At 51.5% G+C, this 20,904-nt stretch overlaps 1 protein-coding gene across 1 annotated transcript; it reads right to left on the bottom strand.

The window, feature by feature from the left end:
- Positions 1-341: 341 nt before the first annotated feature.
- Positions 342-8,314, bottom strand: POLB (DNA polymerase beta). The gene is made up of 14 exons (XM_048928328.1): positions 8,152-8,314; positions 8,003-8,060; positions 7,813-7,879; positions 6,967-7,041; positions 6,412-6,470; positions 5,211-5,260; positions 4,722-4,773; positions 3,984-4,038; positions 3,824-3,896; positions 3,521-3,591; positions 2,754-2,840; positions 2,195-2,259; positions 1,571-1,710; positions 342-965 (listed from the first exon to the last, which is right to left on the bottom strand). Exons 1-14 carry the CDS (start codon positions 8,210-8,212, stop codon positions 871-873), a joined length of 1,008 nt encoding a protein of 335 aa, XP_048784285.1. The 5' UTR covers positions 8,213-8,314; the 3' UTR covers positions 342-870.
- Between the last annotated feature and the right edge of the window lie 12,590 nt (positions 8,315-20,904).

Genomic DNA, 20,904 nt, shown 5'->3' with positions numbered 1-20,904 from the left:
GCATAGGCAGAGCCGTGCTTTAGTTCGCATGCGCAGAGGGCTGGGGAGTACGCATAAGTAGAGGGCTAGTGGGGGAGGGGTACGCACGCGCAGTGCGGTGGCTTAGTCGCCTGCGCAGAGTAGTCGGGATTACGCATGCGCAGAGGGTTGGCCGTACACACGCGCAGTTTGTCGAGGGGGGTACGCATGCGCAAAAGTTTAATGGGAGGGTGGGGGGGATACGCATGCGCAGAAGGCTCGTGGGTACAGCACCTGCAACCTTCAGCAAGGGCGAGTACATCTGTCCTTAGAAGTTGATGTAGGAATGGATCACCCAACATTTAAGAACAGCAGCAAAGGAATGAAATAAACGTTTATTTCTCCTTTAAGGTTAATTAGTTATTTATTTCATCCACTTCAAACCCTCCACAAACATCTCTACAGTGCAAAGAAAGGAACTGGACAGGTAGAGAGCGGCACGATGATGTTAGAACTGAACAAAGGAACAGAAAGAAGAGAAAGACTAGAAAGAAAACAAATTACATTTTAAAATATGGAAATATTAGACAAAAAACAGTAAAATATCATATTTAAGAGGGGGAGGGGGGGGGAGCTATAGCTTAAACCAGCAGAAAGTATTCTAGGCTACCAGGACGAGCACATCAGAAGGCAGACTACAAGCACCTCTTCAGGGAGTGCTGTTTCACACTGGGTTCTCATCCACTTTCTCTAAAGTACAGAAAGGATTTAAAACTTGACTACACATACCCTCCTTTTAAATATCAGCAATGCACTTTTTTTTGCAGTAAAGTCTAAAGAACATGCATGTTTTCTACACAAATGTTCACAGAAAGCTATGAAAATGCCTTTCTAAGTCACAAATGCAGACGGTTATTCACTCCGATCCTTTGGCTCTCGGTATTTCCACTGGATGTAGTCAAAGATGTCCTTCTCACATTCTACTGGTAGGGCCTCCCCAGCGACTCCTGCAAGCATATTACAGATGCTATTTGAAAGGTGATAATTCCATATAATCCTGGACTGCCAAATGCATTGCAAGATCAAGACAATCCACTGTAAGCAAAACGTATTTGCAAGTGAAATGATAAGCATCCAAAAAACACACAGGAAAAAAGCCACCAGCACAAACACCACCCACAGAGCTTTTCACACAATATTTAGGTGTTCATTCTCAGTGTAAGGAGAAATAAAACAATTAACTGTGGAGCTACAATGCTTATACAGTTAAAAAAAATATACACACAATTTGCAGTCAGCCCCCCAATGGGAAACAATTGGAAGACATAAATCACATGAAAAGAATAAGAAAATACGTGCTGTGCATTGCACAGCAAATCCAAACTGTAGTTCAGTTAAGACCAAGTAGCTTAGGTGCCCTGATGTGCTTATTTTGTTCCACAGTGCTGTCTATACATTAGTAGCTTGCTTTCCTCTGGTTCCAAGAAGGACAGAGTGAAACATTTTGTTAATTACAGTATTTGCCAAGATTTCCAATTGAGAAAACGATTAAAGGAGAGGATCACACAAAACACACAACTGGAAAGAATGCTGTTTAAAAGCCCAGACTGACCAGTGACACCCAAGGGACGGATTGTATACTCATTGATTGTGAAGCCCATTTCCAGAGCGTGGGCCCTCATGTTCTTATTGAATATATCACTGCCTGTGAAATACAGCACACCACAGTAATACTGATCCTTAGGGATAAGCCTAGAATAAAAACAGAAGAGAAATATATATTTAGGACAAATCTGAAGCTACAAGCCATTTGGAATTCAGCCACTTAAAAAGGGAGCAAATCTAGAACAGTGTTCAAGCACACACATTCTGGAATTCTGCACATTTGATTCTTCCAGGTGCCCAATTCCTATCAAAGAAAGGTTCAACACATCCAACCTGACTCATAACTTATTGTTACGATGCTTTGATTACTGCCAAGAACTCATGGCAAAACAGCACCATCAAGTAGGTCACAATTCTGAAACTGGAGACAAAGCCATGATTTCAAATGCAGTATTCTTGCTAATAACCTGTTCTAAACATGGGCACTTACACAGTGGTTTCCATACAAGGCAACTGGAAACCTAGTAAATGCCTTCTTCTAAACACGGAAATAGAGATTTGGATGCAGAACTTGAAACAAATGTCTATAATACAGCAGATGGCTAAATTCTTTATTTATTGGAAAGAATACCGAATATCAATTCTCCTGTGTGGATACGATGTTCCATCATCTTTATCTGGCAGCTGGCAGACACCCTGGGAGAAAGCAAAGGAAGCAAGAAATTAAAAATTACATGAAACAGGTCTGAGATAGACTTACATTATAGGGCTTGACTGTTCTTGACTACCCCAGTGCTAAAGAAACTTTCAAAATACACAGTTCCAAATGCACACAGCTCTGGTTTGATCATCAATTATCTTGGAGAGTAAAATTAAGTTCTTACCAAACTGATCAAATATTTTATTGGAACAGCTGGACATCACTAGCACTGGGAACTGCTGCTAAGAGGACTGTAATTCAACATAGCACATCATTACTTCTGAAGTTACATAGCAGGAAGGACAACAGGAATTATTTTCCATTTTAACAGGAGATTCACTAAGCCACAACTGCAGAGCTTTTAAGAGAAAAAATAATATGAAAAAATCCCACAACAGCAGCAGACTAAACAACATTTTTGTACATATCCTAGCTTTTGTCATGAGAGGCAATCCCTACCACATCCCCCCCTTCCTCTGAAAGGTCTTACCATGAATTTGGTGTCACCTTTAGACAGCACATCAGTGACAAAGTGGACTTTTTCCAGTTGTTCTACAACTTGATGCAGAAGCTTTGACTAGGAATAGTAACAACAAGAAGAAATTACTTCACTTGCAGCAAGAATGTCTTAACAGTCTAGCTGCAGGACATCACACAATTACATATGTTACCAACATGAAATCTGACCAAGAGAAAAAGGATCAGAGCAACACTGAGAAAAAGCTAATAGAATTACAATGTTGAAACATGAGGAAAGTTTCCAAGTGAAACCCATGTCAGATTGTTTTCATTTAGAGTGACAAAACTTGCCTCTTGATTTGAGTTCTCAACCTCAAAGCAATTAATCTACAGAAGCAACATGAAAAGATGGATTATCGTTAGGACTGCCACAAAAGACTGTAAGGGCAGCAAGGCATCTGCTTCACCCCCAAAAGAAAGAGGCCACATCAGCAGATACTTTAATCCCTGCTTTATTCACATAGTTGTTGCAATTCTACTTTGTTCAGCATATGAATTTAGGAGGAGTGAAGGAACACGACTGAGGGAAGGATGAGAGCAAAGATGCTGTGCTGAGAACACAGCATTAAATTGCTTCTCAGATCCACATCTTACCTCCTCCAAATAAAAATGGTGATCAAACAGCTACAAAAAGATGCAGGAAACTGAAATGCAAGTCTGACACTACATGTGATCCAAATGTAAAACAGCCTTCTGGAAATACTGCTCAGTACTAAACACAGTAGCAGAGAAGCAGACCTGTTTGGATGATTCAGATGTGAAAGTCGGATGGGTTAAGAGAACATCCATGTCACCACTCGACTCTGCACCTAGGCGAGTAAGAAGCAAAGAAAATCCCTCCTACATAAGATGAGAAGTATAAGAACACTGATGAAAATGCTTCTAACCTCTTCTGAAAAAACACACATTTCTTATAAATAATAGTCAGTGGGTTTTCCAGGAACAGCATTCGTAGCATAAACTTGCTCTCTAGAAAAACATGCATTATTGTGTTTGCTTATTTGCCCCAAATAAAATCCAGCAAGATCACAGTGCACCAACCTCGCCTAAAACTGCCACAGACTGTAGCAATATAATTTGGGTCCACGTTCTTTACCTCTTTCAGCACAATGTCCTATGAAAAGAGGAAAGATGAATGTTTCAAGACGCCTGTTATTCACTGGCCTTCAATGCCTCAAGTCTTTGACAAAGACTTTCTGACCTGCATTTGCAGCATTTCTTCCCTCGGGATTCTTTTCTCAAAATCTTCAAAATATCTGTGTACAGAAGAGTAAAAGCATCTGAAAGAGGGGTACGGGTAGCACCTTGAAATTTTAGTCAGTTAAAAGTGGTATCAGAAGAAACAATAGAATTTTCGTATCACATCATCAGAAGCTCCCCATTCTCAGCCCAGAGAAGCAGCCCAATCCCTGCATCTTCAGACAACTCTCCTAGATGTAGGACTTTCCTCCAATCCCACTTCAGGTGGGTTAAAGTGGAACTAGGGTCAAAAGGAAGCCTGCAGAGAGCTGAAAACTATTCCTGCCGTTCAGCACTAGAGTAACATCTGAGCACAGTGCAGAAGCAGAGCAGAGGACGATACACAAGCTAAAAACATGTAGGAAACACCCATGGGTCAGGTGGGTAATATTATACTCCCTTCCTTAGCAGTATTTTCCTGTGAATACTCACACATGTAAAGATGCATAGCAAGCATGGAGATCAGGTGAGTAGTGGGGAAAATGAATGAGTAAATAAAGAGCTGCATAACACTTCTCACTCACTAGAGGCCACAAACCCTGCATCCCTGCCACTGATTCAGGTACACCAAAGCTGTCCCTGCACATAGAGCATGCAGAGAGGACAGGACCTTACTTGGCCTCCATAACCTTACATTACATTCTGGTGTCTTAAGCAGTTATTAGGAAAGCCAAGCACAAGCAGCCAAAAAAAATCTTACTTCAACCCAATTCGCTGGTGATGGGTCAGCTTGTGCTCATTTTTTCTTAGATCTAAAAGATTAAAAAGAAAATTACTTAAGAGCAAAATTCTTACAGTGAGTTTTCAACAAAAAGATGATGCAAATGAAGAATATCTAACAAGCAAATAGCAACTTCAAACACAACAAAGAGATTTTAAACAGGTTGCTCAGCAGCTGACAGTATGAGTAGGAATGCCCAGCACATCTTCCTGATACAGACTTCAATGGACTATTAATTTTAAACACAAAAATGATGTTATTTAATCTATAAATACCCTACTGCATGTATGTATATAGTGCCTCTAGCCTGTGCACCACATTTAGACTAGCTTCTTGTTATTTTGTCAATACAGTTTCCTCAAACTGAAGGCTTATCTGCTGTTACAGCATCACTGTGAAACAAGCAACGTGACAATAGAAACATTACTGGAGAATAAACCAAGGACCCAAAGCTACACTCGTACTCACCTTCTAAAGTCTTGATTCCTTCCTCAACAAACTTCCTAGCAGCAGCAGGACTGCAAAAAGAGCAAAGCAACACGCAGTTAGGAACAGCAGGAATCTTACAAGGCTGCAAAGTACATCAGAATTCACTGCTGCTGCCTGATTCATCAGGTCAGGATTGAAGTTGCTTATAATGCTTCCCATCCTTTTGTCGTGCACATTTTCGATTTGTATTTTCAAGCAACAGAAGCAACTATCCAAAGCTTGGCCCACACATTTTTTAGTACTGATGGAACTATACACTGATTTTATGATTTTAAAAAGGAAACAAAAAAAATCTCACCCAACAGCCAATGCAGCTTTAGCCAATACTGATATGTAACTGAAGGCACAAGAGCTACATTAACTACAAGCAGCCTCTGAGCCAGCTTAAGGCAACAATGCAGGTGCCTTTAGAATAGAACTTACAACAAAACAAACAAAAATCCACACAAGACTCTAGCTTGCAACCTACAGTACAGAAAAGCAACTTGGCTGAAGGGTTTATCACAAGCACAACAAAAACACCCACAAACTTGCAGCAAATCTTTCTTCAGAATTACTTCAGAACCTCTGCATTCCCTGCCTTCAATCTCAAGGGGTTTCAATATTGCTTTTCCCTCCTCTTCCCCACAGCATTCCAGTCTGTTCTGTTTTTAAGCACAGACATTCTGTATTTAGCCAATCCTGTTCTGGGCAAGCAGTATCACAGCCCTTCTCACTCCAGATATGCACTTCTGCTCCTGTGCACATGCTAAATTCAGTGCCTGTCTGTAGACTGAGCTCTTTGCTGCCAGAATTTCCCCATGCACAGAATAGGAACAAGTAGAGGTTTAAGACCTCCTCATATCACCCTTCTGAAAAGCCCTGTTTTCGAGGAGTTGGCAGGGCTCTGGATCTCCTTTTGCAAACATGGCACAAATACTATTCTCCTTCCTCAGATTTTGCACCATAATCTCATAGGCTCCTACTCTGCCTTCTTGATTCTTCTTTTCTCAATCTTGATTCTACTCTTCTCAATCTTTTGATGCAGTTTTTGATCACCTCTCTCCTTCCCCTCTCAGCTTGCACACAGGAGCTTTCTACTTCCACTCCTCCACTGCAAAATCTGTAACTGACAGCTCCACAACTCCAACAACAACAACCACCCCCCCACACACACTAACAAATAATAACTAAGCTTTACCCAATGCCAGTAACTCGTGTCAGGAAGTTGATGGAAGCACTTGTATCATCTTGTCGAATCTGCAAAAACATAATAATGTGAACAAACTCTTCTTTACTCCATTTCAGTAAATGAAGAAAGCTTATAAAACAACTTGGTCAGATTCTGCTTCGGAGAGCTACTGTAAATCAGAACAAACCAGTGCTAACAGTAATACTGTGCATTAGAACAGTGCCATATGTACCATTCCTGCACATTAATTACCTTAACTGCCCATACTAAAGTAAACAGCGTGGTTCAAACTCAATTCCACAGCCTTTCAGAGTCAGAACTCCACTTCCCACGGAAGACATTCATGAACCTATTAGACAATCTAAATATTTTCATAAGTAAACAGTTCTGAGGCTTTGGCTAAGCTTCTTGTTCCCACTTTTTACTTTGCACAGAGCCCACCATTCTTCTGCTCGACATCAGTCTCTCCACAGAAAGCAACAGAAACTGCACAAAGCAGACTGCTTCACAAAGTACAAAGTAAAACAACTACTGAGAAATAAAGCACAAGGGAAAGAAACACACCTTTTCCAATTTGCGAAGCTTTCCAGTAGATAAAAACTCATCTATCTTCTCAGCTATTTTAGCACCTACTCCATCCTAAACATTGAGGAAGGATGAAATACAAGTCAATTTCAAGGTCACTTACAGTCATTACATCTAAGAAAAATAAAGCTCAATAAAAAGAACCATTTAAAACATTGGTCTAAAAGAGATCAAGAGCATTGAAGGGTACAGCACCAGTAGCACAAACACAGTACTTCAAGTGCTGTATTACAAGTCCCCTGAAAACAGTTACTTTAAACCAGGTTTTGATTCCTACAACTCCAATTCAATTTACAACTCTTGGAAAGGGTAGATAACAGCAGGACAAGGGGTTTGAAGCTGAGGGAGGGGAGACTGAGGTTGGATGTCAGGGGGAAGTTCTTTGCTATGAGAGCAGTGAGGTGCTGGAACAGCTGCCCAGAGAGGCTGTGATGCCCCGTCCATCTCTGGAGGTGTTCAAGGCCAGGTTGGATGGGGCCCTGGGCAGGTATGAAACGTGGAGTTTGGCGGCCCTGCATGTGGCAGGGGGTTGGAGCTTCATGATCCTTGAGGTCCCTTCTAACCCTGGCCATTCTGTCAATCTGTGTGAAGGGGAAACCTGTCACAGCAGAAGCCTTTTACCGAGGAGACCCAGCTGGAGTCCCCAGTTCCACGTATGAAATCCCTGCAGCTCATATGCTATACTCCCCCCTCCTTAAGCCGGCTGCCAGCAGAAGCTGATGATACAGAGTCATTCGCACTCTGTCTCCCTCCTCCCAGAAACCTCGGTACCATCCTAACACAGCTCCTCCACCCTGAGAAGTCCAAACTCGCCCCGGGACCTACCAGCTTCTTAGCTTCCGCTCCATTCTGTATTCTGCTGGGGTACCGGGAGATGACAGAGGCCGCTTTCCTGCAGAACGATGTCGGTCAGCACCCAGAACCGAGCAGCGCTCAGCCCTGCGGTGAGGCCGGGCCCCCGAGAGAAGGGAGCGGGGAAAAAAAAAAAAGGCAGCCCTGAGGAAGGAGGCGGTACCTGTATGCGTTGTACTTGTGGATGGCTCGGTTCACGTTGCGCTCGTAATTCGCTAGCTCTACGGGGAGAAACACAGTCGGAGCAGTCGAGCCGGATCCCAGAACATTGCCCTACACCATCCCCTCCCTCCCCGCTCGAGCTCCCCGTACCCATGAGGAAGTCCGTGATGCCCTGGTTGAGGCTCTCCTGCGGCGCCTTCCGCTTGCTCATTGCGGGCGGCAGAAGCGACCGACACCGGAAAATCACCCGGCAGTACGTCTGGCGGTGACGTCATCAGACCGCGACAGGCTGCGGCGCGCAATGAGGAACGCGCGAATCGCGCTGCCGCTGCGCTGCGGCTCCAGCGGGGCGGGGCGGGGCTCTGCGTTCTGCCTGTGCCGAGGAGACGCGGCTGACTGCGAAGAGTCATAGAACTATGGAACCGTAGAACCACAGAACCACAGAACAACGGAACCATGGAACCACAGAAGCATAGAACCATAGAAACATAGAATCATAGAACCATAGAATCACAAGGTTGGAACCTGTAAGACCATCCTGTGCAACCGCCCTCCCATCACCACTGCTACCACAAGCACTAAACCACATCTCGCAGCTCCTCATCCAGACGCCTCTTGAACGCTGCCAGGGTCGGCGACTCCACCACCTCCCTGGGCAGCCGTTGCAGTTCCTGAGAGAAAAAGTTCTTCCTTATGTCCAACCTAAACCTCCTCTGCTACAACTTGTGGCCGTTTCCTCGGGTCCTGGTTGTAGCCTGGGAAAAGAGGCCAAACTCCTCTTCATCACAGCCTCCCTTCAGGAAGCTGTAGAGTGCAGTGAGGTCTCCCCTGAGCCTCCTCTTCTCCAGACTGAACAACCCCAGCTCCCTCAGCCGCTCCTCATAAGACTTGTGCTGCAGATCCCTCACCAGTTTCCCTGCCTTTCTCTGGACACGTTCCAGGGCCTCAATGCCTTTCTTGCAGTGAGGGGCCCAAAACTGAACACAGTACTTGAGATGCAGCCACACCAGTGCTGAGTACAGAGGGATGCTCACCTCCCTGCTCCTGCTGGCTGCACTATTTCTAATGCAGGCCAGGATGCCGTTGGCCCCCTTGGTCACCTGGGCACACTGCTGGCTCGTGTTCAGCATCAACCAGCACCCCCAGGTCCCTTTCCTCTTCACAGTCATAAGAGGTCCTGCAGAATTGGTGACAGGGGCAGCAAATGCTCATGTAGAGCGGCTGAATTGTCCATGCATCACTATCCACCCTGAGAAGCTATAGAATCTGGGCTCCTCCCCAGCCTTCCCAGTGAGGGGACATGTCATGGTTCTATGTTTTTTGTTTTTGTTTTTGTTTTTGTTTGTTTTTGGGTTTCAGTATTCCACATCAAAACATCATGTAGTGTACGGGGCATTAAAGTGTCACTGCCCCAATTCCAAGTACCTATCCCTGTACATTACAGAAGTCACGGGATCTGGCCCTTCCGGGTGGGGGGGGCGCTCTCTTGCTGCCTTGCAGTGGGTGCTGGAGGGTGCTTTCCTAGCCGTTCCAAGCTTTTCAGGTTTGAATCGGTCCCGGGAACTCTCTCTCTCTCATCTTGTCTGATTTATTAATCTCAATTGCAATTAAATTGTATCTATTGTGTTATCTTGTATTCCAATATTATAGTAAAATAAGTTTTCCTCCATAGATTGTTGCCGCTGTTCTTTTCCTCCCTTCCTTCCTTCCCATTTTTGTGGGACTGGGGTAGGGGGGGGGGGGGGAGGGCAGAGGCCTGTCGCCCCTGTCACGGACATAGATTGATCTGGTCAAATCCGTGACAGATTTTTGGCGCCCAACGTGGGGCTCGACTGCTTTTTAGCTTTTTGAACGAATCTCTTTTTCTCTCTGCTCTTAGGAGCTTCGTTAGGGAGCATTATCAGTAGTTCAGGTTTCTGTGCTGGAAAACCTGACCTTGAAAGATTAGGCGTACTGCCAGTGTTCTGGGATATTTGTAAACTTTGAGCACTGCTTAGTCTGAGTAGTGCCTTTTTTCTTTTTTTTTCCCCTCCTCTTGTTAGCTTCAATTCATTAACCCTTTTTTAGCAAGCACCAGCGATGAACCCACTCGTTATCGTGGGGGTGCTGGGTAAAGGATTTAAAGCAATGGTGTTACTCACAACCTACTGGCCAATAATCCATCTCACACTTACGTGTTGTGGAATTGCATTCATATATAACTACCTAAGGGCACTGATGGAGACACCTATGTTTTACCTATTTGCAATGTGGTATGATTTGAACTTTGACATCTACATCCCAGAAGGAATGGCTAATTTCTCAAACAACTACATCCCAGAAGGAATGGCTAATTTCACAAACAACTACATCCCAAATGGAATAGCTAATTTTACAAACAACACAATGTTCAGACCAGTCTCCAGGTTTTCTTCTCGGTTTGTCAAACGTTTTTCGAATCTTGAATTAATACTCATGTTGGTGTGCATGTCATTAAGTTCTCTGATTGTATTCATAATTGTGAATAATAAGAGGAAGGAGTCTCTTCCGAAACCAGAGAATGATGACTGGCAGGGAATATGGAGAGGTTTAGGAAAGGTCTTAGAAGCATGGGGACCCGCAGTGTCATGGGATTTTACTCTTGAACACCTGTGGGATCCTGAGAAACTAAGCCAGTATTTGAGTCAGGGACTATGCGGCTTACATAAATCTAAGGAGGTACAACTTATTTGGGGTTTGGCTTGTGCTTACCGTGCCCTATATAATACCATTCGGGAGAGAGAGAGTTTCCGAGCTGAGGTTCAAGCCAAAGGGGAAAATCCCCAAGTCAAATCTAATCAATCACAGGAGACACCAGTAACAATACCGGTTGCTCCTGTGGAGGGCAAGAAATGGAAACGAGTGTCTTCGCGTCTTGAACGAAAAAGAGAAGAAGAGGAGGAGGAGGAGGAAGATCCAGGCGAGGGGCCCTCCTCAGAACCACCACCATCGCGAAAGGCAAAAGCGAAAACTAAGAGACATGCAGAAGAGAGTGATGAAGAGGAAGTCTCTATTACTACTCGCCGGCCTCTAAAGATGACTGAAATCCAAGGTTCAAGAAAGGAGTTCACACAGCGCCTGAATGAAAGTATTGTTTCCTGGTTGGTTCACTGTTGGGACAGTGGGGCCCATAGCTTGTCTCTGGATGGTAATGAAGCTCGCCAACTAGGTGCCATTGCCAGGGATCCAGCTATTGATAGAGGAATTAGTCGATGTTCGGATGAGGCTGCCTCCCTCTGGGAACGAGTGTTAATAGCCGTGAAGGAAAAGTATCCCTTCAAAAATGGCTTGAAGATTGCAATGAAAAAATGGGATACAGTTGAAAAGGGTATCCAGTATTTGAGGGAAATAGGCGTGGTGGAAATGTTGTATGACCCTGACTTTGTTCCTAACCAACCACACCAAAACCGCGACCCTGAAAAGGTGAGGACAACACCTGAGATATGGCAGAAAATTGTGACAACAGCACCGGACAAATATGCTGCTACACTAACGTCAGCGTGTGACAGATACCAGGAACAACAGAGAACACTCTTAATTTATGAATTAATTGTTACGCTCCAAAACTACGAACAATTGCTGTCCCCAATTCATTCTGCCGTTGCTGCAATATCAAGAATGACGGAGCAAGTGTCTCAACTGATTAACCGTGACAGGACAGAAGTGGGACGATGCTAACCAAAGGGATGTCTCATACTTGGTGTCGTCACAACCAACTGGGGGGAGATGGGGAGATGGCCAGCAGTCTGCTGCTGCTCAGGAATCAGCTGGGCATTCATCAGTGGGTGGTGAGCAATTGCATTGCACATCACTTGCTTTGTATATTCTTTGCAGTTATTGCAAAGATTTTTGCTTACTCTTCTTTCCAGGTTCACCAGTCTTTGCCCTGCATTGCTTAAGTTCCACTTGAGATTGCTGAAGACTGCACAGGATTTAGTCTTTGCTGGGGTTCCTTGAAGTCTGCATGGAGTTTGTAAAATTCTGCATGGGTTCACTTCAGTTCACACTGGTTTTCACCCAGCTGCATACACTGCTCTGTGCTGGACAACCACCACAGGGACGGCACTGAGCTGGCTGAGACCTGGTGCCCACCTGCACCACCAGTGGGCACAAGCAGCGCACTGGCAGCATCCAAGTCACAAAGAGGAAGCGGCCCCTGGGCCAGGACATTCCAAGGCCGAAATGCTGGCACTAAGTGAAGCAGGGTGGGCTCAGCACAAACAGGAGCCTCTGCAGAAACCGGCCCAAGTTCTGTAGCAGGAAACATGGCCATGGCCAACAAATAAGGCTACCAGTAGCTCTGGGCTCCTGGAGCATTTCATGGCATTGTCAGAGCTCTGGTGAGATCGCCAGGTAGGCACGAGGCGCAGCAGTGACCACAATTGTTCCTTCAGGTGCAGGAGGTGAAGAAGCCACCAAGGGCATTCACATTAAGGACGTCCCCATGTTCTGCTTGAAAGGTGCTATTGTTGTGTTTGTTCCCATTCTGCTCCTGATAATTGTCTGCTACATTTGCATCCGGCGGCGGCGGAAGAAACAACAGCGAGTTGCTCCCCCATCCCCGTCCCAGCTCTTTATTCCCGCGCTGCTCTGTGCGGTGCCGGGAGGAAGGAGAGCGGGGGGCTCCCCGGGCCCTCAGCAGTTCCTGTCTCTGCAGGAGCCTCATGGAATCTGCCAAGGCCTGGTCTGCTGCCCGTGGACAGCTTATGAGGTCAGACAACACGATGCAGCCGAGAGGACAAACGATCTCAGCACCAGCGGGCTCCACGGGTGCCAGGACGTCCTGCCCGGGTGCTGTGGAACTCAATCCCATTGGCGCCCCCCAGGCCCAAGAGTGCCCCAACTCAGCAGCCTCTGGCATGGCCCCAGTGGCTCCCAGCCCGGCCGAGTACACCGGGAATAAGCCCAGAAGCTCCCAGCCCCGCTGGGCACCACCACCTCCCCCATCCTACAGGAGATGGTCACAGCCTGCTCAAGCATGGATGCCATGCAGGCTGTACTGACCCCGGCCTAGCTGCTGCAGCCGCCCCTGCGGGTCACGTTCGATGAAGGATGGCCCAACAGTCAGTGAAGCTTCTCCTTAAACTAATGTGTGATCGCATCGTGCCTGTGGGCTGTCATGGTCAGTCACCACATTAGCAAAATAGTGCTGCTGGCTCTGAAAGAGCCCCGTCACCAGCGCTTGCTGTGGCTACAGTCGTGGTGGTGACTGCATGGGAGGAGTGTGGGGAGCTATGGCCTCTGCCTGTCTCATACTCCTCCTCCTGATGGCTGCAAGTTGCTGTATGGTCGGTGCTGCTCCGTGGCAAGCACCAGGAGCAGGTGGGTGAGCAAAAGTGAGCGGCACGGGGGGCAAGAAGTCAGGCTGCGTCCCCATGGCCAGATGGCAGGCTGCCCTGGGGCTGTCCTTGCATGGGGCCCTCAGCAGTTCCTGTCTCTGCAGGCGCCTCATGGAATCTGCCAAGGCCCGGTTTGCTGCCGGTGGACAATCAGCACATGAGCACAGACGGTCTCGGCACCAGCGGGCTCCACGGGTGCCAGGACGTCCTGCCCGGGTGCTGCGGAGCTCCAGCCCATCGCGGCCCCCCAGGCCCAAGCGTGCCCCGACTCGGCTGCCCCCGGCGCGGCCCCCCGCGGCCCCCCAGCCCGGCCATGTACACCAGGAATAAGCCCCAGCCCCGCCGGGCACCGCCCCCGCCACCACCCCCGTCCTACAGGGGATGGTAGCAGTCTCCCTGGGGCCGGGCACCACGTCCCACACCTGGACAGCTGCTGCTGCCATCCACTGTGGCTGTCCAGATTTCTATTCCAGTCTTCTATTCCATCAATAAATAACAACATCATTTCCCAACTGTGTGAGAGCTTGCTTGATCCGTGCAGGACACAGGATGCAGAATGCCCCCAGTCCCCACTTTGGCTTCTGTTCAGGGTAAGAGGTTTTCACGCTACACCTGCGTAGCGCTTAAGTCACGGAGACCTCGTGTGAATTTGGGGTGGTGGAGCAGATGTTCCGTTATTTCAAGGATTAACAGGAGGGAAACGAAGTTTCCATGCAGGGAGCTGGGGATAGGACAAAGAGGAACGGTTCTGATGTAAAGGAGGGGAGACTTGGTTTAGACGTTGTTCAGAGGGGTAGTTGAGGCCCTGGCACTGCTGCCTGGAGCGGCCGTGGGTGCCCCAACCCTGCGGGTGCCCAGCCGGGCTGGAGGGGCTCTGGGCAGCCTGACCGAGGAGCCTTCCATCCCAACCTCTGTGAGTCCCCGGACTGCAACCTCGCTGCATTATCAGCCTCGCTTTTCACCTAAAGCCACGGCTTGCGGCACTGCAGACAAGCCTCCGTGACCCGCGTCAGTGACGAGGAGAGGACGCGACGTCTCCCTCTGCCAATCCCTGTTCCTCCCCGGCTGCGAGGCAGCACGAGCTCGGGCTCCGTTCTCGCCCTGCTGTGAGGCCGTGATGCAGAGCAGCGCGTCCGGAACTGCGGAGGTGCGATGTCGTCTCCCAGGCGGCTCAGTGCGCGCTCCGACTGGGAAATCTCTGCCTGTGTCACGCGAGGACGGGCTGCGAGCCGAAGCTCCATCGTACCGGCTGTACGCCGCAGGCGGAGCCGAATAGAAGGGATGCTGCTTTGTAACGTGCTTCGTAACGGCTGGCTCCGAGGGAGTTTTCTGCTCTACCGACGAACGGTCGGGAAACGCGAGAGGAGCGGCGAGCGCTCCGGGGCGGCGGCGAAGCGCACCCGGCTCACGGAGCGTTCGGGGACGCTTGGCGCCGACCCGCCTCTGCCGCGCTGACGCCGCCTACGGAGGCGGCTGCGAGTCGCAGCGGCACCGCCTCAGAGCCCCGCGGCGCACGGGGGCGGAGCTACCGCTGTTCCCGCGCTCGTTCTGCGCTGTGGGGCGGGGCGGAGTGGCCCGTGGGGAGCGAGCGTGGGGATCGGCTTCATCGCCGGTTGCCGCTCGGCCCCGCCGCGACCCGTGAGGAGCCCCCCGGCCCGTCCGGCGCCGGCAGTGCTGCGGGTACGTGGTTCGGGTGTGGGAGGGCGGGGAGACGTTGTGGAGCCGGGGAGGAAGTGTGAGGCGGGAGCTGACAGAAACGGCGCCGGGGAGATAAGGCGGGAAGGTGGGAGGTGCGAAAGCTGCGTTCGAGGGGGAAAATGGAAAGGGAACGCGGTGCGAGTGGCGAAACAACGCCGGGGAAGGAATCTTGGGGGAGAGGAGGAGAAACATGGCGCTGGAGGATGGGAGGCGGGGAACCGAAACGACGGCGACGGAGAAAAGACGAGGGGAGGCGGGGATCCAAAATGGCGTCGAGGGAGGGGAGACGTTGGGAGGCGGGGATCCAAAATGGCGTCGAGGGAGAGAAGACGTTGGGAGGTGGGGATCCAAAATGGCGGCGAGGGAGGGGAGACGTTGGGAGGCGGGGATCCAAAATGGCGGCGAGGGAGGGGAGACGTTGGGAGGTGGGGATCCAAAACGGCGGCGAGGGAGGGGAGACGGGGAAGCTGCGATTCAGCACCGGGCTGAGGTTGGGCTGTGCCGGGTGCTGGGTAGGGAGGAGAGTAGGTGGCTGTGCTGTGCTCTCAGTAGTTCCTCTCTCTGCAGCAGCCACAGCCAGGCTCGGCCCGAAACCTGCATCCCTTCACGGCTGGCCATCCTGTGTGCCCAGTGTGATACAGCTGACAGGTGGACGAAATGGCCGCGGATGTGGCTTGTTGGAAAGCGTATCCCACTGCTGTGGAGCCCCACGGGTGCAGCCCCCTCAAGCCTGGATGCCATGCAGGCTGTGCAGACCCCAGCCTTGCTCCTGCATCCGCCCCTGTGGGTCACTGCAGATCATGGACTTCCCAACAATCAGTGAAGCTTCTCCTCGCCCACGTGTGATCGCATCGTGCCTGTGCGCTGTAACAGTCAGTCACCACATTAGCAAAATAGTGCTGCTGGTGCTGAAAGAGATGATGGAGGTAAGTTTTCCGTTTTCATTTTCTTTGTATTGAGAGTGATGTGAGTGGAAATGAATGGGGTGCAGAATCCCAGCCGGCTCCGGGGTCGGAAGCTCTAGCAGATGGCATGGGTATGTGACGGCTTTTTACTTGCTTTGCGAGCTGCCAGCTCGCAGCCCTAATGTCAGCCAGGCCTGCAGGAGCGGGAGCACAGAGCTGCACGCGCGTGCCCTGTCCCTGCACCATCCCCGGGTACCACCTGCTCCTCAGCTGTGCCGTCACGCAGTGACACAGATTGTGGTGTATGACGGAAAGCTCTTGTGGTTCCTAGTTGCAGAACTGCCTCCAGAGAGGGCCGTGCCAAACGCGCAGCTGCCTCCCGCGCAGGAGCCCCGCTGGCCTCCCAGGGGTGGGTACTCTGCCCGGACGGACTGCACCAACAGAGTGCTCAGCTCAGCAGAGGGTTTTTCTGAAAAGCATTGCAGGTAAAGGCCTGCCCAGAGCTCTGTGGCTGACACTTGGAGGTTCTGTTGTTGTGTTTTGTGTCTGTGGCCTCCTGGAGCATTTCATGGCAATGTCAGAGCTCTGGTGAGGTCGCCAGGTAGGCACGAGGTGCAGTAGTGACCACATTTGTTCCTTCAGGTGCAGGTGATGGAGAACCCAACAAAAGTCGTTTACATTAAGGACGTCCCCATGTTCTGCTTGAAAGGTGCTATTGCTGTGTTTCTTCGGATGTAATTTTGTGCTGCATTTGCATTCGACGGCAGAGGCAGACATAACAGTGAGTTCCTCCCCCATCCCAGCTCTTTATTCCCACGGTGCTCTGTGCGATGCCGGGAGGAAGGGGAGTGGGGAGCTCCCTGGGCCCTCAGCAGTTTCTGTGTCTGCAGGCGCTTTACGGGATCTGCCAAAGCTCGTTCTGCTGCCCATGAACACTCAGCACATGAGCATACACCGTCTTGGCATCAGCGGGCTCTTTGTGGGCCAGGACATCCTGCCTGAGTGCTGCAGAGCGCCAGCATGTCACCACCTTGGAGGCCCAAGTGCGCCCCCACTCGGCTGCCCCCGGCACGGCCCCCGATCCGGTCCCCCAGCCGTAGTGCCCGGAGCAGGAGGAGCCTGCTGCCTTACCTGCCATGGAAGCTCGAGAGTGGCAGCGGGGGCTTCCATGACTGCTGGGGTCAGCCCCTCTACCCTGAGGTTACAGTGCCCCTCTGTGACACAGTCCCGTGGTGGCACAGGCATTGCTCTGTGCCCGCCCCGTCACCAGCTCTTGCTGTGTCTACATTCGTGGTGGTGACAGCATGGGACGAGTGTGGGGAGCTATGGCCCATCTCATACTCCTCCTGATGGCTGCAACTTGCTCTAAGGTCGGTGCTGTTCTGTTGGCAGCACCGGAAAAGTGAGCGGCACGGTGGCAAGAAGTCAGGTTGTCTCCACACGGCCAGTTGGCTGACTGCCCTGGGGCTGTCCTTGAATGGGGGTTGTGCTGGGCAGGGGAAGGTGGCCCGGACCCATTTCCATCACAGGGTCCCCTCAGCCCCCAGCCCAAGGGAAGAGCCAGGCACGTTTTCCTCTTGTGCTGTGGTTTCACTCTCACGCTCAGCACATGAACGCAGATGGTCTCGGCACCAGCAGCCTCCCCATGTGTCAATCCGGCCTGCCCAGGTGCAGCTGTGCCACAGCACATCACCACCCAGGTGGCCTCTGTGGTCTCTGTGCCAGTGGGCTCCACGTGTGCCTGGACGTCCTGTCCACGTGCTGTGGAGCCCCAGCACGTTGCTGTGCTGTGGCTCAGCTGCCCCCGATGCAGCATTCCAGCCTGGCCATCTACACAGGGAATAAGCCCAGAAGCCCCCAGCCCCGCTGGGGACTGCCACCACCCCCATCCTACAGGGGATGGTAGCAGTCTCCTTGGGGCCTGGCACCACATCCCATGTCTGCTTCTATCAACAGTGGTTTTCTGTTACAGCAGAACATCAATAAATAACATTATTTCCTAACTGTGTGAGAGCTTGCTTGATCCGTGCAGGACACAGGGTGGAAAATCCCCCCAGTCCTTACATTGGCTTTGATTCAGGGTAAGAGTTTTCCACGCAACACCTGTGTAGTGCTTAAGTCATGGAGACCTCATGTTTTTGGGGTGTATTTGGGGTGATGGAGCAGATCTTCCTGGAAGTGATGTTGAGGCAGCTGAGGGATGGAGAAGTGATCCGGGCCAGCCAGCACGGCAGCACCCAGGGCAGATCGTGCCTGACCCATCTGGTGGCTTTTTGGGATGCCGTGATGGCAGTGATGGGCAACGGGAGGGCAACTGATGTCGTCTCCCTGGAGTTGTGCAAGCCTTCCATGTGGTCCCGCACTGCTTCCTTCCCTCTGAGCCAGACAGAGATGGGTGCAAAGGACGGGCTGTGGGGTGGAGGTTCAGCAAAGCCAAGGCTGTGCTTTCAGATGGGGAATTTGCCTCTTGTGTGCCCTACAGCGATCCCAAATGAGAAAAGAAAAGCTTTTTCTCTGGGTGCTTCGCTCAGAGGCTGCAGCGCTTCTGCTATGGAGAAAGGCTGAGGGAGCCGGGGGTGTTCAGCACGGAGAAGAGAAGGCTGCAGGGAGCCCCCGCTCCACAAGGGAGATGGTGATAGGGACAAAGAAGAATGGTTTGGATGTAAAGGAGGGGAGATTTGGTTTATGTGTCAGGGAAGTTGTTCACAGAGGGGGAGCTGAGGCCGTGGCACTGCTGCCCAGAGAGGTGGGTGCCCCATCCCTGCGGGTGCAGCCAACTCTGCTCCCATTGCAGTGAGTGGAGACGAAGGGAGGGACGTGGCTGATGACACTCCGACGGCCGCTGGCATCGCAGGGCTGCGGTGCTTTGACTCTGAAAGCCACCAAACTTCCACCTGCTGGCTGTGTCCCTTCACACATCCGCCTGTCACAAAGCGCAGGGGCTGGAAGGGAGCTCTGGTGAAGAGCACAGTACAACCTCCCCCCAGAGCAGCTTCCCTGCAGTGCTTGCAGAGGAGAGTGCCTTGAGCTGGAGAGCCCAAAACTGAGCCAGTGCTCCACATGAGCCCAGTGCTTTCTGCGGCCCCCAATAGCCTCCCAGGGCCACCAATCCTGCCCAGTGCCCCCATGTCAACACTCCCGATGCTCAGTACGTGGCCATTTCCTTCCCCAGGCACAAAACAAGGCCATGGGGGCAGAGGCAGCACGATGGTGATGGCGAACATCAGTGAGGAGGTGCGGCAGGAGCTGCAGCTCTGGGCTCGCTGCAACCACGCCAGCATCCCTGGAGGTGGGCCTTGGGTCTGGGGGGCTTTGGGCTGCATGAACGACTGCAGGCAGAGATGTAGCAAAGTGAATACGAAACATTGAGTGATGTGATGTTATTTAATGTAATTGAAGATGGAATAACATAACATATCATAAAGAATGAAATCTAATAGAGTCCCACGTTGTCCCAGCCCAGGGTGGTGTTGGTGGACAGCCCAGGTTTGGAGAGGTAGGGCTGGGGCCGGTGCTGGTGCCCCTGGAGCACTGCTGCTGCTGCTGTGTGTGCAGCGGGGCCAGCGAGGAGCCCAGAGCTACAGGTAGCCTGAACTGTTGGCCGTCGGTTGCCTCCTGCTGCAGCACGTGGGCCGGTTTCCGCAGACGCTCCCGTTTGTGCCGAGCCCACCCAGCTTCGCCTAGCGCTGGCGCTTCTGCCCTGGAGCGTCCTGGCCGTGCGGCAGCTTCCTCTTCTTGGCTGGGCTGCTGCCAGTGTGCCGCTGGTGCCCGCTGGTGGTGCAGGCGGGCGCCGGGCTCTCAGCCGGCTCGGTGCCACCCTGGTGGTGGTTGCCGGGTGGCAGTGCCAGGCGGAGAAGCACTGGGGGCTGCTTCTGCTGCGCCTCCTCCATCAGATGTGCTGTGCTGGGTGAAGGAGGTGCTGGGACATCCAGGGGGGTCGGCACAGGCAGCTCTGGTGATGTGCTGTGGGGCGGTAGCAAAGGCACGCAGGGCAGCGGCCTGGGGGGCTGTCTGCAGCACAGTGCACGTATGCAGATCAGGTCGCTGCTGATCCAGGCCTCTGCCTCTGCCTCTCCATTTCGCTCCCTGCTGCTGGCCCAGGGAAAGTCAGGGAGCGCTGTGATGAACGGTGGTGTTTTTCTGCTGCTCGGGATGTCTGGGCTCGGTGGCTGCATGGCATCGATCCACCGCAGCAGCTCTTCCCTTTCCTGGCTGTCCAGTTCAGGCAGCAGCTCATGTTGACCTCCTTCCTCTGCTGCATTGTCAGTTCCTTCGGTCCCCCTTATTTGGGTATCAGCAGGTGAGCGGAGCTGCGGTGGGACTTGGGACACCGGAGGTCCTCGGAGGACAGTTGAGGAGCCGGTGCGGTGGGGACCCTGCAGCGGGCAGCTGCATGCGGGCTGCGGGGGCTCCCCATGGAACGCAGCCCCATACTGCTGCCCTGTCGGCTGCTGGGGCTGCTGCGTCCCGGCCACCAGGGGATGTTTGGAGCAGTGGGCAGGGGCACTGGGGGCAGGCATACCTGGCTGCGTCTTTGCAGGTAGGCGCATGACCAGGGGTAACTGCTGCCCCACGGGTGCCAGCTGACCAACGTTTCGGGGCATCCCCCCAGGTGGCTGCTGAACCACAACTTGGGGCAGCCCCCCAGGTGGCAACGGACCCACAACTGTGGGAATCCCCCCAGGTGGCAGCTGAACCACATTTGAGGGCAGCCCCCCCAGGTGGCAGCTGAACCACAACTTGGGGCATCCCCGCAGCTGGGAGCTGACCCACCATTAGAGGCTGCCCCCCAGGTGGGAGCTGCACTCCCTGTCCCTGGACGCCTGGTATCCCAGGCCAGACGGAGGCCTGAGGCACCATGTAGGTGACATTAGGGACAGCGAGGGGTTGGAAGGATACCGGCACTGCTGCGTTGCGGAAGGTGGGCTGCATTGCAACAGTGG

Source organism: Lagopus muta, chromosome 27 (assembly GCF_023343835.1).
Source record: "Lagopus muta isolate bLagMut1 chromosome 27, bLagMut1 primary, whole genome shotgun sequence".
NCBI classification, from domain to species: Eukaryota; Metazoa; Chordata; class Aves; order Galliformes; family Phasianidae; genus Lagopus; species Lagopus muta.
Note: the sequence above shows the minus strand (reverse complement) of the source record. Positions and strands in the feature narration are given on the sequence as shown.

Coding starts and splice junctions, on each gene's coding strand:
- POLB (XM_048928328.1), bottom strand. CDS start 8,212: ATGAGCAAGCGGAAGGCGCCGCAGGAGAGCCTCAACCAGGGCATCACG. Junction 7,042..7,812: donor GAGCGGAAGCTAAGAAGCTG/GTAGGTCCCGGG, acceptor CTCAATGTTTAG/GATGGAGTAGGTGCTAAAAT. Junction 4,039..4,721: donor CACCAGCGAATTGGGTTGAA/GTAAGATTTTTT, acceptor TTCTGTACACAG/ATATTTTGAAGATTTTGAGA.